The following is a 19,106-nucleotide window of genomic DNA, read 5'->3' on the forward strand; positions in this document are numbered from 1 at the left end:
CCCACGTGCCCACTCAACCCCACACACCAACTCGACCCCACCCGCCGACATGACCCCAACCCCCCAATCGAACCCACCCTCCCACTCGACCCCACCCTCCGACTTAACCCCACCCCCGACTAGAACCCACACCCCCTATCGACCTCACTCTCCGATTCTACTCCATCCCCCACTCGACCCCACCCCCTCACTCGACCCCACCCCCTCACTCGACACCACCACCCCGTCTCGACACTACCCTCCCCGTCTCGACCCCCCCCCCCCCCGTCTCGACCCCACCCCCCATCTCAACCCCAATCCCTCACTCGACACCACCCCCAGTCTTGAACCCACCCTCCTACTCAACTCACCTCCCTACTTGTCCTCACCCTCTGAATCGACCCCTCCCCTTCTCGACCCCACCTCCACCTGGAACCCACCACCCCCCTCAACCCCACACCCCCAATCCACTCCACCCCCTCACTCGACCCCGCCCCCCACTCGACCCCACCTCCTGACTCGACCTAACCCCCACACTCGACCCCACCACCACACTCGACCCAAACCTCTGACTCGACTCCTCCCCACTCGACCCCACCCCCCGACTTGACACCAAACCCCTACTCAACCTCACACCCCCAATTGACCCAACCCCCCGAATCAACTCCACTCCCTCACTCGACACACCTCCAATCGATCCCACCCCCCAACTCGACCCCACACCCCCACTTGACACCACCCTCCGACTCGACCCCACACCCCGACTCGACCTCACACCCACACTTGACCCCACACCCACACTTGACACCACCCCACGACTCGATGCCAACCCCCACTCTACACCACCCTCTGACTCAACCCCCCCCGAGTCAACCCCACACCCCAGCTCAAGTCCACACCCACACTCGACCCCACCCTCCAACTCGACCCCACCCCCAACTCTACCCCACCCCCCCACTCGACCCCACATCTCCACAGGACCCCAACCCCTACTCGAACCTACACGCCCACTCAACCTCACACACCAACTCAATCCCACCCCTCAACTCGAACCCCCCCCCCCCCGACATGACCCCAACCCCCCAATCGAACCCACCCCCTCACTCGACCCCACCCTACGACTCAACCCCACCCCCCCACTAGAACCCACACCCCCAATCGTCCTCACTCCCCGATTCTACTCCACCCCCCCTCGACCCCAATCCCTCACTCAACACCACCCCCCGTCTTGACCCCACCCTCCTACTCGACTCTCCCCCCACTCGACCTCACCTCCCCACTTGTCCTCACCCTCTGAATCGACCCCTCCCGTTCTCGACCCACCTCCACCTGGAACCCACCACCCCACTCAACCCCACACCCCCAATGCACTCCACCCCCTCACTCGACTCCACACCCCAACTTGACCCCACACCTCAACTCGACCCCACCCCCCACTTGACCCCACCCTCTGAATCAACCCCACCTCCCAACTCAACCTAACCCCCACACTCGACCCCACCCCCTCACTCGACCCAAACCTCTGACTCGACTCCCCCCGACTCGACCGGACCCCCTGACTCGACACCAAACCCCCACTCAACGTCACACCCCCAATCGACCCAACCCCCTGAATCGAATCCACACCCAGACTCGACCCCACACCTCCAATCGACCCCACCTCCCAAATCGACCCAACACCCCATTCAACCCCACCCCCTGGACTCGACCCCACCCCCCTGCTCGACCCCATCCCCAGACTCGAACCCACTCCCCCACTTGACCCCACACTAACCCTAATCCTAACCAAGACACTAACCCCTAAACCTAACTCTAACCCTAAATACCAACAAAAATCCTTCCTAGCACCTTCTCTGGTTGAGCTGTGCATGGCATGTACCTAACCGTAACCCTAACCCTGACTATGACCCTAACACTAACTTAACCCTAACCCGAACCCTAACCCTAACCATCTAAACCTAACCATAACCCTAACCTAAAGATAACCCTAACCCTATACTCTAACTTAAACCTAACCCTAACCTGAACCCTAACCCGAACCCGAACCCGAACCTAAACCTAAATCTAACCCTAACCCTAACCCTAACATTAAAACCTAAATCTAACCCTAAACCTAACCTTAAACCTAACCCTAACACTAGCCCTAAACAGCAACCCTAACCCTAACCCCTAACCCTATCCCTTTCAGCTGGCTACCGGGGCAGTGTGAGAACTACCAACAGAAATCCTTCCTGGCACCTTCTCTGGTCAAGCTGTGCATGGCATGTACCTAACCCTAACCTAAACCCTGACCATGACCTTAACCCTAACCCTGACCCTAAAACTAACCCTAACCCGAACCCTAACCCGAACCCAAATACAAACCATAACCCTAACCCGAAACTGAATACAAACCCTAACCCTAAATTGAACCCGAACCCGAACCCTAACCCGATCTCGAAACAAACCCGAACCCTAACTCGAACCCTAACCCTAACCATAACCCTAAGTACCCGAACCCTAACCCTAAACCGAACCCAAACACTAACCCAAACCCTAAACCCTAACCCTAAGAAACCTAACCCAAACACTAAGCCGAACCCTAACCCTAAATCGAACCCTAAACCTAACCCAAAGCTAACCCGAACCCTAAACCCTAACACTAACCCTAAGAACCCTAACTCTAACCATAAACCTAACCCGAACCCAAACACTAACCCAAACCCCAACCCGAACCCTAACCCTAACCCAGCCCTAACGATAAACCTAACCTGAACCCGAACCCAAACCCAAACCTGAACCCTAACCCGATCCCAAAACCTAAGCCTCACCCGAACCCTAACCCTAACCCGAACCCTAAACCTAACCCGAACCCGAACACTAACCCTAACTCTAACCCGAACCCAAAACCTAACCCTAACCCGAACCGAATCCAAACCTGAACCCTAACCCGAATACAAACCCTAACCCTAACACCAAACCCTAACCCTAACCATAACCCTAACCCAAACCCTAACCCTAAGAACCCTAACCATAAACCTAACCTGAACCCGAACTTGAATCCGAGCTCGAACACTAACCCGAACGCTAACCTGAACCCTAACCCAAACCCTAACCCTAAATACCTGAACCCAAACCCTAAGTACCCGAACCCCAACCCTAACCTGAACCTGAACTTAACCCGCACCCTAACCCGAATCCCAAACCTTAACTCGCACCCAACCCGAACCGAACCCCTAACCCGCACCCCTAACCTTAACCCGCACCCAACCCGAACCCCGAACCCGAACCCCTAACCCCAACCCCAAATCCCTAACCCGATCCCTACCCTTGATCCCCTGACCCGATCCCCTAACCCTAAGAACCCCAACGATAAACCTAACCCGAACCCAAACCTAACAAGGACCCGAACGCGAACCCTAACCCAAACCGAAACCCAACCCAAACCCGAACCCTAAGAACCCGAACCCTAACCCTAACCATAAACCTAACCCGAACCCGAACATAACCCGAACTTGAATCCTAACCCGAACACTAACCCAAACCCTAACCCAAACCCCAAGTACCTGAAACCGAACCCGAACTCTAACCTGAAACCTAACCTGAAACCTAACGCAAAACCTAACACAAACCCGAACCCCTAAACCCTAACCCTAAGAAACCTAACCCAAACCCCAACCCCAACACTAACCCCTAACCCTAACCCGAACCCCTAACCCGAACCAAACCCTAACTCTAACCATAGCCCGTACCCGAACCTTAACCCAAACCCTAACCCAAACATGAACCCTAATCGAACCCTAACCCAAACCCAACCCCGAACCTTAACTCGAAACCTAATCCAAGCCCTAACCCACACCCAACCCGAACCCTAACCCTAACCCCTAACCCTAACCTAACGCGAACCCGAACCCCAAACCTAACCCTAACCCCGAACCCAAACCCAAATGCTAACCCTTAACCGGAACCCTATAACCCGAACCCAATCCTAACCTGAACTCTAACCCCTAACCCTAAGAACCCTAACCCGAACCCTCACCTCTAACCCGAACCCTAACCCCTAACCTGAACCCGAACCCTAACCTGAACCCTAACCCAAACCATAACCTGTACCCAAACCCTAACCCTAACCCGAAACCTACCCTAACCCGAAACCTAACCTTAACCCGAAACCTAACCTGAACCCTAACGCACACCCAACCCAAAACTGAACCCCTAACTTTAACCCGAACCCTAAACCTAACCCCTAACCCTAACCTAAACTGAACCCTACCCCGATCCCTAAACCGAAACTTAACCCTAAACCCTAACCATAACACATACCCAAAACTGAACCCTTACCCGAACCTGAACGCAAACCCGAACCTGAACCCTAAGTACCTGAACCCTAACGCAAACCCTAACGCGAAACTGAACCCCTATCCCTAACCCGAACCCGAACCCAACCTGAACCTGAACCGGAACCCTAACCATAACCCTAAGAACCCTATCCCTATCCTTAACCCTAACCTAACCCTAACCATAACCCTAAGAACCCTATCCCTATCCTTAACCCTAACCTAACCCTAACCATAACCCTAAGAACCCTATCCCTATCCTTAACCCTAACCTAACCCTAACCATAACCCTAAGAACCCTATCCCTATCCTTAACCCTAACCTAACCCTAACCATAACCCTAAGAACCCTATCCCTATCCTTAACCCTAACCTAACCCTAACCATAACCCTAAGAACCCTATCCCTATCCTTAACCCTAACCTAACCCTAACCATAACCCTAAGAACCCGAACCCTATCCCTAACCCTAACCCTAACCCAAAGAACCTGAACCCTAACCCTATCCCTAACCCTATCCCTAACCATAACCCTATCCCTAACCCTATCCCTAACCCGAAGAACCCGAACCCTAACCCTATCCCTAACCCTAACCATAACCCTATCCCTAACCCAAAGAACCCGAACCCTAACTCTAACCCTATCCCTAACCCTAACCGTAACCATAACCCTAAGAACCCGAACCCTATCCCTAAACCCTAACCCTAACCCAAACCCTAACCCTAACCATAACCCTAAGAACCCTAACCCAAACCCTAACCCTAAGAACCCTAACCATAAACCTAACCCGAACATAACCCGAACTTGAATCCGAACCCGAACACTAACCCGAACCCGAACGCAAACCTGAACCCTAACCCAAACCCTAACCCTAAATACCTGAACCCAAACCCTAAGTACCCGAAACCAAACCCTAAGCTGAACCCGAACTTAACCTGCACCCAACCCGAACCCCAAACCTTAACCCGCACCCAACCTGAACCCGAACCCCTAACACGAACCCTAATCCCTAACCCCTAACCCTACCCCCTTACCCGATCCCTACCCCCAGTCCCCTAACCCGATCCCCTAACCCTAAGAACCCCAACCATAAACCTAACCCGAACCCAAACCTAACCCGAACCCTAACGCAAACCCTACCCGAAACCGAAACCTAACCCAAACCCGAACCCTAAGAACCTGAACCCTAACCTAACCCTAACCATAAACCTAACCCGAACCCGAACACTAACCCGAACCCTAACCCGAACCCAAACCTGAACCCAAACCCTAAGTACCTGAACCCGAACCCGAAATCTAACCCTAAACCTAATGCGAACCTGAACCCCTAAACCCTAACCCTAAGAAACCTAACCCAAACCCCAACCCCAACACTAACCCCTAACCCGAACCCTAACCCTAACCCGAACCGAACCCTAACTCTAACCATAGCCCGTACCCGAACCTTAACCCAAACCCTAACCCAAACATGAACCCTAATCGAACCCTAACCCAAACCCAACCCCGAACCTTAACTCGAAACCTAATCCAAGCCCTAACCCACACCCAACCCGAACCCTAACCCTAACCCCTAACCCTAACCTAACGCGAACCCGAACCCTAAACCCAAACCCTAACCCTTAACCCTTAACCGGAACCCTATAACCCGAACTGGAACCCTATAACCCAAACCCAGTCCTAACTCGAACCCTAACCCCTAACCCTAAGAAACATAACCCGAACCCGAACCCTAACCCTAACCCAACCCTAACCCTAAGCTGAACCAGAACCCAAACGCGAACCCTAACCCTAAGAACCCTAACCTGAACCCAACGCCGAACCCTAACCCACACCGAACCGGAAACCAAACCCCTAACTTTAACCCGAACCCTAACCCCTAACCCTAACCTAACCTGAACCCTACCCCGATCCCTAAACCGAACCCTAACCCGAACCTGAACCCTTAACCCCTAACCCTAAACCCCTAACCATAACCCGTACCCAAACCTGAACCCTAACCCGAACCTGAACGCAAACCCGAACCCCTAAACCCTAACCCTAAGAAACCTAACCCGAACCCGAACTTGAATCCGAACCCGAACGCAAACCCGAACCCTAAGTACCCGCACCCTAACCATAACCCTAAGAACCCTAACCGTAAACCTAATCCAAACCCGAACCCTAAGTACCTGAACCCTAACGCGGACCCGAAACCTAAACCCTAACGTGAACCCGAACCCCTAAACCCTAATGTGAACTGGAACCCGAACCCTAACCCTAAGAACCCTAACCATAAACACCCTAACCATAAACACCCTAACGCGAACCCTAACACTAACCCCTAAACCTAACCCTAACCCCAAACCGAACCCTAACTCTAACCCTAACCCGTACCCGAACCCCTACCCCTAACCTAATGCAAACCCTAACACTTAACCCTTAACCCGAACTTGCAACCCGAACCCGCAACCCTAAACCCTAACCCTAAGAAACCTAACCGTAACCCTAACCCAAACCCAACCCTAACCCCTAACTTTAACCCGAACCCTAACCCCTAACCCTAACCATAACCCAAACCCGAACCCAACCCCGAACCCTAACCCACACCCCTAACCTACCCCGATCCCTACCCTGAACCCTGTCCAACCTGACCTTGAATGTTCCCAGGCACGGGGCATCATCCACCTCTCCGGGCAACCTCTCCCAGTGTTTCACTACCCTCATCATAAAAAATTTCTTCTATCTAGTCTGAAGCTACCTTCTTTCAGTTTAAAACCACTAAGCCTTGTCCTATTGCTACAGGCCGCACTAAAACGTTTGCCACCACCTTTCTTATAAGCCCCCTCTAAGTACTGAAAGGCCACAATAACATCTCCCCAGCGCCTTTTCTCCAGGCTGAACAACCCCAGTTCCCTCAGCCTGGCTTAGGAGAGGTGCTCCAGCCCTCTGACCATTTTTGTGGCTCCCTTCTGGACCTGCTTTGCCAAGGACTCCGGAGCTGGATGCAGTACTCCAGGTGGGTATCATGAGATCAGAGGGGCAGAATCGCTTCCCTCGACCTGCTGGTCATGCTTCGTTGGATGCAGCCCAGGATGGTCAGCTTTCTGCCCTACAAGCACAGCTTGCTGCCTTGTGTCCGTTTTTTGACCCGCCGGTACCCGCCCCGTCCCCCTCTGCAGGCCCGCTGTGGCTGCCCTCACCCCGCAGCGGCGTTGGCGCATGCGCTGTGGCGGTACTGGCAGCTCAGGGCGGCGCATGCGCATACGGGGCTTTAGCCCTGCCCGCGCAGAGGCGGCCCGGCGCAGGGGCGTGCGGCTGCCAGGCCCGCAGGGGCAGAACCGTGGCGTTGCCAAGCGCGGGGGAATTGAAACCGTGCAGGGGCGCAGCCGCTCCGCGCCCCCGCGGTCCCCAGGTGGGGGCTTGTCGCCAGGGGCGGGACCGCTGCAGCAGCGAGCACCCGCGGGCTGCTTTTGTCCCCGGGCTGCAGCGGCGCTGCAGTTCCGTACTCCCGTGCTGAGGGCGCGCTGGCAACATGCTCGGGAGACGGCAGCGGTGGCTCCTTACCGGGAGGCAGCAGCGGGCGCCGCGGCACCATCCCGCAGGCAGCGCGGGACCGCGATGCCGTTAACGGCGGCCTGCAGCGCCGAGGGGCGAGGCGCCACTGCGCATGCGCGGCGCCAGGGCTGCAGAACCGACACGTGCCCACCAGGTGGCAGCAGCGACCCACCAGCCCTGCGCTGAGCACTGGCCGGGCGAGTACGGGCCGGGATCTCAGCCCAGTTCACACCGCCCGGCCACGGGAATGCTCGCTGCGGCTGCCCTTTCGCTCTGCCCTTTGCCCACTCGCAGCCCAGCCACTATTACCCCTTGCCTCTGTACCAAAAAGCACCCGCGTGGCTCGAGCAGTTAAATCCTTCGCATCCGACAGCTTTAATAGTCAGGTGGTTCTTTCCGTCCCTGCCCCCACCCCATTACCGAGGGAGAGAACCCATGGCACAAGGCACGCGGGTGGGGGGGCGCTGGATGGTGGGGTCCTATAGATAAGCCCCAGCGATTGCTGTTGTTAAAGGAGAAATTCACACACATGTGGGTACCACTGGGTTTGCTTCAATCACAACTCAGAGCTGGGCCACCACCCCAGTGAGTGGCAGAGAACCAAGCGATACAGCACAGCTTATATACGCTTATCAAATCATTAGTCAACATCTGAAATTTTTAGGAGTTTCCTTTGGTCCTGTCAGTTCTGCAAATCCATTAACTGACTCTGTCACAGGCGATTCATCTCCTCGGTTCCAGGCTCCTCCTCAGATCTTAATCTTCTTTCTCCCTGCTTTAACTCACAGATCTGTAAGTTCTTGGGGGCTTTGGGGAGAAGGAAACTGACACTCTTACTAGGTTTACAGAACTGAGAATCACAGTTTACAGTTACTCAGTGTCTTCTGGTCTCACAGGATGAGACAGAGGTATAATTGATTTCTTCTCTGTATCTCTGGAAAGAGCTTTCCTCGCATCTATGGCAAAAGAAAATAATGCTATTATAGAAGACAGTCATTGCACAAAGCCACATTAAGATCATTTTTCAAGAAGATTTCCTAGAATCCTAGAATATCTTGAGTTGCAAGTGACCCATAAGGATCATCAAGTCCAACTCCATGCTCCTCGCGGCACTACCTGAAACTAAACCATATGACTAAAAGCATCATCCAAATGCTCCCTGAGCTCTTGGACAGGTTTGGTGCCCTGATCAAACGCCCTTTCAGTGGATTTTTCCTAACATCCAACCTGAACTTCCCCTGACACAGATTCATTCCGTTTCCTGCAATCAAGTTTCATAACTGATGTACAATTCAGTAGGAAAAGCTATCTAAAGCAGTATACAGAATCCCATTCATCAACAACTATCTGAACTCGTTTCATGTTAAAAAAAAAAAATACAAACAGGCCCAGGAACCCTCAACACAAGAACCCTTCCATTCAACGTAAGGCACAACAACCACTTACTGTAAGCATCTTCATCTGGCTCTCCACTGCTAGCAGAGTAGCGCTCCAATACTGTCCGGTACACACTGTAGCCGAGCTGCTTATATGTATTTACTGCAACCCAATTTGATACTCTCACAAAGAGATCGACGAAAAATCCACCCTTTCTTTGGAAACATAAACCCCCCAAAACTGCCACAGTAAGGAATAGCAGGTGAATGTACTGCTAAATAACCCATAACTTGTATTCAGACCAAGAGCAGGTCTGATGATGTCATATGCTAATCAAACATCTTTCACGCTGCAGTAACAGATGCACTCCTTTCCCAATGGACAAATCCGGTATAAGCTCAGATTTTATTCTATTTTTGTCACATAACCATTCTTTTATACCAGCCCGTGGGTTCAGAATTATGAACAGAAAGAACAGGGCAAGCTAAGCACTCACACAGGTCTCATATACACGTAGGAAATCTTTTATTTAAAAAAAATATCTAAAAATCCACATTTTCGATTGCATTGGCTTAGGACTGCCTCCTTCAACGTGCGTGGCAGGGGGCAGCTGCAGAACAGGTCACAAAGCTCAGTTGCCTAACACAAGGCAGCCCTTCTCCTCACAAGGCAAATTCTTTGAAAGGTACAATTTCACCAATTACAATGGGGTTGCCCTACCACAGGACATTTCCCTGTGGGCTCATTTGATGCTCAATTAAATTTTCAGCAGGTACAAGCAGCCAAGCCTGACATAGAAAGTAAGCTAAACTACTGTCTACCATACAGAACTGGTTCCAAGGCTGCCTGCAGGAACTGCAAAAAGCCCACGATTACTGAACAAGCACGCTGGAGGCCCTACGGGAAAGTGTTGACGTTCCATGAAACTCTTTTGCTGTCAAGACAAGGACCTTTTTTTATACAGTATCTCTATTGGAATTCAGGCTACATCCTACTCATTCTAGCAAAATAGCTTTCACAGAAACCCTGAGATCTTACACTGCCACACAACATTTTTAGTCTTGTTCTCCAATTACAGGGAATCCTCAGCGAATCAGAACACTATCTTAAAGCAAAATTCTGGGTCTCTTTCATGCAAGTCAAATATCTAAGCCATGTCAGTTGAAAGATTACTTTTAGAAGATTAAAGATAAGCCTGGTACTCGCTTTTCTGAAATTTCTCCCAGTAGTTCCATAAATTTAGCAGCCAAACCCAGCCGTCAAAATTCTGGTGCAACAGCGAGAGCAGTAACACGTCCATGCCGCTTTTCCCCAGCCACAGAGCCTTCCACTTTACCCAGTGCTGCGAACATACAGAACATCAGAGCACTAAGGAGCACCTTGGGAATAATGCACCACACGCAGCTACACGGCTTTACAAAAAACCAAGCAGTCTACAAACAAACATTGCAATGATTGTGGTAAAGGCTTAAGCAGTGATTCTACGCTATTACTCAGTGATTCAGCAGCCACTGTTTCATTTTGATGCAGTATTACAGTTTTTCCTTCGTTAATGTAAATAAATAAATGGATTTCCACAAATTCATTGTTTGAGGCGGGACTTCCAAATGCAAGTTTTAAGCAATTCTCGTGAGTCTTTAACCGAGTGGAATTCACGACTGAAGGAATGGAGGACTAGGAGCCCAAAACTCACTCACCATCCCAGCAATTACTGAAGACTTTTCGTGACTGTGGGGGAATAGAGCTTGGGAAGTTTTGCCAATGTGGCAAGAGAAAGCAAAGGCCCCGGAAACACTGGACGTTTAAGGAAAAATAAAAAATAAAAGCAGGATGGGTGTGTATTCTTCATAGTTCCTCTCCTTTCTACACAGAGCCAAGCTACTGTTAGCTCATTAATGAATATGCAGACTTCCACAGGGCACTCTTATAAACATCAGGCACTGCTAAATAAGCAGCTGATGTGGTTGGTACAGAGAAAACTTCTGTACAGCAAACGCTTTAAGCTTTACTGTTAAACACTTCATTTCCTGGGTCCCCACAAAGACTCTCATTCTGTGCCCACCTTCCCAAACCCCCCAAAAGGGGGAAAAAAACAATTGGAAAGAACAAACAAACCAACAGTTCTGCTCGGAATGAGCTCTGAAAAACAAGAATGTCCCACAGCAAATAAGCAACTGACATCCAGACCCAGGGCACTCCCTTACAGGACAAGGCAAAACCCACGCCCAGCATTTTCACTTACTGATGATCGGGCAGCATATGAGATCAGTGCTGAGCACGGGCACCTCATTCCGGGAGCACAGAAGCACTCGTACTTACACATTCACCCGCGTAACACCTGGGCGGGCGTTACCGCAGCCGAGCCTCCTTGCCGCGCTTGGAACGCCACACCGAAAACTACTGCCACGAGCCCTATACAACACCCTTAGACACTTGTGGAATAGGAAGACGCTGCGTAACGTTTCTCCTCCCTGGGGAGTATCTGGAGAACACAAAGGCTAAAAAAACCTCCAGCCTTACAGCCCGCCCCCCACCGGCAAGGCGGCGGCCGCGCCACTCACTGTAGCCCATCAGCTCGCCGCCGGGCGCCTCGGCCACGATGAAGTACTCGGGCCAGTGGGCCAGGTACTGCCGGTAGAAGGGTTTCCCGCACCGGGGCGCGCAGCTAAGGAGCAAGCTGCTGCCGCCCGCGCTGGGCTCCACGCCTCCTCCCCGGCGGCAGCGGGAAGGATACGGTCTCCGTCAGCGGGTCCAGGTTGCTGTGGGGGCAGAGCGACGCTCACCACGGGCCCGAGCCCCGCCACCGGCCGGGGGAGCCCCGAGCTCCCGCGGGGAGAGGGGGAGCCCCGCGTGCGCCCACAGCCCGAGCATGGCGGAGAGCGGGCGGGGGGGTCGAGGCAGGGGGGAGCGGGCGGGAGGAGGCGGACGGCGCTCACACGGTGTTGAAGCGGAAGAGGTCGTCGCTGGGGAAGGCGCGGAGCACCGTCCTGCTGCAGCTGCTGGCGCCGGCCCGCCGCCCCGGAAGCGCTCCCGCGGCCCGAGAGCCGCTTCCCTCCCGCCCTGGCGGGGAGGCGTCGGCGCGGCGCGGCCCCGCTGGGAGAGCGGCACCCGCGGGCCCCGAGAGCGGCAGGCGGGCAGCTGGGAACGCCGCGCCTGCTGCGGCGGGACTGGGCCGGCAGTGCCGGGGGGGGCTGGGCGCCTGGCTCCGGGGGCAGGTCGCGCATGCGCAGCGCCCAAGGGCGGCCCCGCGGCGAGCCCCGGGAGGCACACACCGGCAGCTGCCTAGACCTGGGTTCCTCTTGGCTTTATCTTACCTTCTGTAAGGGACAGTCTCAGGGCAACTCTTGTAACAAACAGAGTTTTGCGACAAATACAGCCCCCTGCCTGCTTGGGCAGCTTGATTTGGTTCGCTTTCCCTTACACGTGTGCGCAGCCCTTGCTGCCTCTCGAGTGGTGGCAAGAGCCAGGAAAACAGCACAGTACTTTAATTTTTTTTTTTTTTTAATCCGGCTCACGTACCTGCCAGTCCTCACCCAGTTCAGACTTTGTGCACTCTTAATTTTGTGGAATTAAGACAAATGGCCTCTCCCTACTGTGATACAGAATCCTCACCCAGTTTGTGGTGCTGCAGCTCCAGCAGAGAAAGAATGATCTGCTGAACTTAAGGCTTGCCTGGAAGGCTGAGGCTGCAAGGATGACAGCCTTTAAGATGAAAAATAAAAAAAAACATCATGGGGAGATGACAACAAAAAGATTTGATTTCTTACCCTTTTGCAGTCAGTACTTTCTGTGAATTCACAAATAAGCCCCTAATGTAATAGTAACTTTTTGATTAAAGTTCTCTTATTTCTTCTGTTAGTAAGATTTAGGGATTTATTACCTCCAGCTATTTCCATTAGCCTTTCCAGTTACTTCTATATTTCAAAAAGAGGGACTACCTCAACTATAAGCTTTTTCTTGCTTTTCAGCATTTTATAACATGAAACATCTCGCATTGGAGAAGATAGGGTAGCTTATTTTTGCAAGTCCAAATTCCTTCCTAGGTTTACATATCATCTGTTTCCTGGCATTATGAGAAGTGAGAAGTGTTTTGCATGGCACAGTGAATACAATGTTCTAATTTTTAAAAGAAACAATTGCACAAGAATAGACAGCGGAATCACGTTGAGGTGGTTTGGGTGCACGTTTCCCTTTTTGCACTCTTTGCTTTCCTTAGTTTCATGCCTGAAATTCTGAGTTTGCCTCTCTGCTCTACTCCTTCCCTCCCCTAGCAAAGCTGCCATCATATGCAAATAGTGGAATTTTCTTTAGCACCAAAGGTCAGTCTTAATTTCGAAAGAAATGGTTCAGCAGTTCAAGATACCTGCCTGCTGCTTTTACTGCTGTTCAGGTCAAGCACAATAACTAGACTGATAATGTTATTGCATCCTTCCTTTGCAAAGAGTTTAAAGTGGGCCGAGCACGATGAAAGGCTGCAGCATCAGAGTCTAATGATACACAAACCATTCGAGTGTGAACCATTTCTTAAATCCAAACAAACAAACCAGAACACAGCACCCAACATTTCAAATTATCGTTCAGTATTACAATGTATTATGTGCAAAACTCACCTTTTACAAAATGAGATACAAACATGTGCCAGGGGTTTCAGATACATGGCAAACTGATGAAAACACTATAACCTCTGTATGTACAACACACATGCTGCTCATAACATTTTTGTAATCATCTGCCTCACATTACACTGCTCAAAGCAGGCCTGGGGAGAATCCCATGTCCCTCTAAAAAGACTAGCCCAAATTGACTTAAGTAGGGTCCTATCTTGGACAAATCTATAGAACACATACATTTAATACCATTTTATCTTTGCATATGTAGGATTGCCTTTCACATCTCACCTACTAAGTAACTTAGAACCATGAAATGCTGTAACATTCTTCAGTTCAAGACAAGTTGATGTTGGTGACGTACTATACAAACCAGTTAGTGTTCTCCTTTACCTTACTGATCTATTTAATCTTCTGCTAACACAAACAGTATCTGGAATAAACACTGTCAAATCCCTCCGCAAATCTACAACACTGCTTACATAAAAGTTCCTTACCAACCTCCTCTGCTTATTTCCTGCAAGGAGCCTGAACCAGCAGACATAACATGTTTTAATTGTAAATTAAGTTCTCTACATTCTTTCTCTGCCCCTTCTCTACAACCTTTCCTTCCAATTTCCTCTTCCAACCCCCTAGTTCTGTCTGAAGCAATGCATATAAACAATAATCCAGATAACAGTACATGACATTCAGATAAAGGCATCAAAATTGCCAGTGCCAATGTTACAATCTTCTTACAAGTAACACAAGTTTCACGAGAACTCTCCTGTAACAGGGAAAGAAGAGAACCCACAGAGGCTTTTAATGCAATACTCTAAAACCAGCAAGAGATTTATTCTTGTATATGAAATGTTAAAAATCACATGCATAATTATAGAATACTTTATCGTTAAAAAAATATTTTAAAAAACCCTGACAGTTTACCTGCAACTGCTATAGAATTTCTATTCTTTTTTTAATATATATATAAAACCCATGGTGATTCTCTGTAATTAAAAAAATTAGGAAAGGATGCAATCATCCAAGTAATGATGAGTTAACTGATGCCCTGCATCGGACAGTCTTGTCAAACTCATGCTGGTGAAACTGAGCTCATACCAGCCAGTTTACTTAAATACTTGTCTTAGCATACATATACTTGAATCAAAATGACATTTGGCTATAGGATGAGTGCAAGAAAATACATTTTGCATGCTACAGCAAGAGACCTGCAAAGGGCCACGGTATAATATGCTTCAAAAGAGTCTGTGATACAAAAAAATTCAGCCTCATGGGCTGTTGACTCAAACACACTGGGTGGAACACTGTATAACTGGCCATATGCACGGTTTACATGGGGTATTGTATGCAATGCGTGTGTTTAACCAGGTGTTTATGGTTTAAGACTTGTTTTAACTCTTAAGGCAGGCAGCCAACAAAGACGTTTTCAACAGTTAACAAGGAACAGAAATTAAACGAGTGGCTGGTTTAAGAAGCTGACTCATCATTGTTTTGAAAAATGGCACCATATGGATTGCTGTTAATGCGCTTGTAGACAAAGTGAAAGACCTGGGGTTGTGGACGGCTGTGCAACTCTGCCTTAATTTTCTGAGGGTAGGTATCTTCTGTCAGTTGCTGCCAGGTGTCATCAACAAAAAGAAACAGGCTATATTCTTCTGGATTGTCCACTCTAAACTTTTCAGCACAAAGCTGACATACATCTTCGGTAGTGATATAGGGTCTTACTAGTAAGGTCTTTCCTGTACATCCACTGTTAACTTCCTGGAATGCAACACGAAGGTAGTTCTGTAGAATGAGAAAACAGACATCAGAAACAAAACCCAAACACCTCACGCTCTGAAAACTGAAAGCTCAGCAACAAACAGCAAGCCTCTCTATGTTCTAGTTGTGAAACACACACCAGTGATTCCTGTACATTACGGCCACCTTGCGAATTGATGATGGTGGTAAGACTGTGGCAGGCACAACAAGTTCATAAGCTGACATCCTCCTTTCCTTGGCTTACATTCTAACCCTGCAATTACAAATGAACAGATACAGTCTTAAAGCCACATTGAAAACACCAGTGGTTTTAATGGGACTTGGTGTTTGGCTTTACTAGGAAACTAAATGCTGTGAAGCAAAATAAAACCTCGAAGGCAGCACGCCCAAGAGATGCTGCTGCAACTGCTGGGTCAATACTATAGAAGAGATGCTTCACCCAGTATGTTTGTCAGAAGGAAAAAAAAAAACCAAACCAACCCTCTGCCAGCAACATACAAGGGTGTTGATCCAGAGGTTGCTGCACGATAAACCATTCAACACTCTTAATGCTGCAGCATGCAAACGGCAATCCATTTTCATGCAGGACATTTTCATCATGTTAACCGATGGCAATTTGGTGTCTGAGCCTGATGCAACCAAGTTTCATGTAACAGCTTTTTTTTTTTTTCCTCCAAAAAATAAAAAGGCTTAGAAGGAGGTAGAAGGAAAATTTACTCTGCAACATTAAAGTAACTCCACATGATCATGAGGTAAAAGCTGGATTTTTTTTTTCTGCTGAAATTCACACGTGTACAACTGATAACATAGATGAATTCTAAACATGCCCTACAAGGAAACATAATTATACCTTTCAAAAAGTAAAATAAAAACTAACTGGAAAAAAAACCCCAACCACAAAACACTTTTGGACACATGAACAAAGCAGCCTGCCATCATGTGCTTTTTTAAAAATAAATTAACTGCAATCAGAAACTAAGAGCAGTAAAATGAAAGGAGATGGAAAAATGACAGTAAGAATGACCTGTTTGTTTATTGAGCTGGTACTTATGTTTGTAAGCTGAATAAATTAAGCATGCTAAATCACAATGGCAAAAATTTATGTTTCATAAGAACAAGCTAGGACTGAGAAGAATGCTCATATGACTTCAGTTCCAAAGAGCACTCTCGGTTTTTAATAAACTTCTGATAGCTTGCAGACTGAAACACTGGAACTTTGCAACAGCTTTTAAACCATTAGGACTGACCTGAACTAATCCATTTTTGTTACCTGGTGTGAAGAAATAAATAAAAATAAAATAAAATCAGCCCTAAATAAGGCAAAGGACACTACAGTTTTAATTTCTAATGCAGTTAACACACAGAAGACTTGTTTTTCAGTGCTTCTAGACGGACAGGATTGCTTCAAGGAGAGGCTGAGGTTTGTGCAAGTGCCTGTAACTCATATACTAAGTATCAAAATTATGCAGTATCAGAAAGTTGTATTTCATCATCATCAAAATATGGGATTTTTTGCTTTTCCATCCTTTTGAGGGAGGGAGGATGAAGGCCTTTCCAGGACCCAAAAGCTGGTGCTAAGGCTGTGAGACAGCATCGCAGACGTGCAGCAATCACATCCTGGTTCAATGTGGGAAAGATAAGTTGAGCTGAAGCTGTTACACGTTTGTTGTAGGGAAGGCGCTTTGTTTCAGGACTGCAGATGTGGAGAAAGGAGATGGAAAACTGGCATTCTGGGAAGGCAGCAAAATACTTGAATTTGTGCCAAGCATAGCCTGGAAGTGGAGCGATTTTACTGGTTTGAGGCTCTCTTTGAAAGAGACAACAAAAGGAGCAGCCCTGGACACACCTGGTGCCAGCTCTTCCTGTGCTCCCCTGCATCTTCCAACATCCAGCATGGCATCCAGCTCTACAGTTAGCTTGGCTGAAGTTCAGTTGCTGAGGAAGAGAATGTGAAACTGAATACAAGATCCTGCTGAAAAAAATCTTCTGTTATTTAGTCATCCAACAGAAATACAAGGGTGATGAATTTTCCTATTAAGTGTAATGTTTTGCTCGAAAAGAACAAAGCCTCAAGCTACTTGAATGTGACATCTAACTACTTGTACAAGTAAGCAGAATATAAAATGGATCCCAGTAAGATGGACTAGCTTTGTGCACTGGCCATAGTTTCGAATTTCTGTTCATCAGCTCTCCTCTTCCTAAGAGAAGCAAATTGTGGGAGACTGGTGCTTTTCCCAGCTCCTTCCTGTTCAGTGATGTGCTGTGGTTGTTTGCATGCACGCTGATAAAGCAGAAGGAGCCACAACTGAAAGGTTTAATTACCTCCTGGTGACCCCATACCTTCATTTATCAAGCTCTTAGCTACATCGTATCTAATTGACAGTTGACGTTAGCCTCTCCAGCAACGTTGCACTGTGACATGAACTGTAAACAACCGTACACAAAGGAGTAAATCCTTTCTTCTTGATTCCAACATCCTCCTTGCTTCAGTTTGCAAAACTGATGCATCTGAACAGACAACAGCATGTTTATCTATGTAACAATCTTTTCCTATATGAAAGGCATGCAGACCTGGTTTTAAAAGATGAAGTAATCCCGACTGTTTTGTTATTCTTCAGTTGAAGTTACTGCCCCACTCTGAAAGGGCAGTAACAAATGGGAGGTGGGGAGAAAAAAAAACAAACAAACACAAAGCAAACATGAAGTCATCCACAGTATAGAATTCTACTCCTTGCTTAAACTTTAAAATTGTAAGCTTTTCTCCCAAGTCTCCTCTCTATTACCTGCGGTAAGCCACCGATCATTACTGGGGAGTTGTGCCGGTTTATACCACTGGAAATCTGCCATTGTTCTTTTTAACAGCAAAGCATACAAAGAAGCCAAATCTGAAATACGATTCACTCTGTCCTTGCTCTGCACGACTTAAATACAAAGTACAGTGGGAAAGCTCCATTTTTTAGTGTTTCCTTTATACCATCATTACCACACATAATCACACTCTGTTATGAAGTGCAAAGACTTTGAAACAGAGTCAAATTTGCCAGCCATATTCTCAGCAGTGCTTCACACACTTGTGGCCCCAAGGAAATCATTATGAATCATACTTCTCAAATGGAGATTTCCAACAAAACAATCATCCCCTGGGTGGTTTTTTTTCCCTTCAGCCCTAAGCTCTACCTGAAAATCATCAACTGAAGGTATTGTTCTGTTAGTTGTCCTCCTCTTGTGCCATTGCCGGAGAGTATCTCTAGCTTCTGAACTCAGCAGTTGGGCAGCCTGTTCTTCCTGGAAGTTCTTGATAAGCGAAAGTGCGCCATAAGCACTTGTCAAGTAATAGCCTCCTGTGAAGGACAGCAAGGGAAGAACTTCTCAGAGTGGTCACAAACACCATGCCAGTTCCAACTGGTCACAGTCAAAAGTACAAACGATTATATATATATTTTTTAATAAATATACACACACATATATGAAAGTCCCTGCATTCTATGGCCAAAATATTTATACATAAAGAAAAACAGCTTACTGGCCTGCAAA

General features: G+C 48.7%; 1 protein-coding gene across 11 annotated transcripts in view; it reads right to left on the minus strand.

The window, feature by feature from the left end:
* Nucleotides 1-8,359: 8,359 nt before the first annotated feature.
* The window catches only part of LOC102054298 (sodium/potassium/calcium exchanger 3), a 280,251-nt gene continuing 269,504 nt past the window's right edge, over nt 8,360-19,106 (minus strand). For 2 of the 11 annotated variants that reach the window (XM_055726120.1, XM_055726119.1), the window contains exons 25-26: nt 18,750-18,913; nt 15,453-17,507 (exon numbers count right to left, since the gene is read on the minus strand). In XM_055726120.1, the coding sequence (XP_055582095.1) occupies nt 17,034-17,507; nt 18,750-18,913 (638 nt within the window). In that variant the 3' untranslated portion in view covers nt 15,453-17,033. Of the gene's footprint in view, nt 17,508-18,749; nt 18,914-19,106 lie in introns of all 11 variants that reach the window. The other 9 variants (XR_008735018.1, XR_008735023.1, XR_008735021.1 and 6 more) reach the window with 9 other exon arrangements.

The sequence above is a fragment of the Falco cherrug genome, chromosome 13, assembly GCF_023634085.1.
Source record: "Falco cherrug isolate bFalChe1 chromosome 13, bFalChe1.pri, whole genome shotgun sequence".
Classification (NCBI taxonomy): Eukaryota; Metazoa; Chordata; class Aves; order Falconiformes; family Falconidae; genus Falco; species Falco cherrug.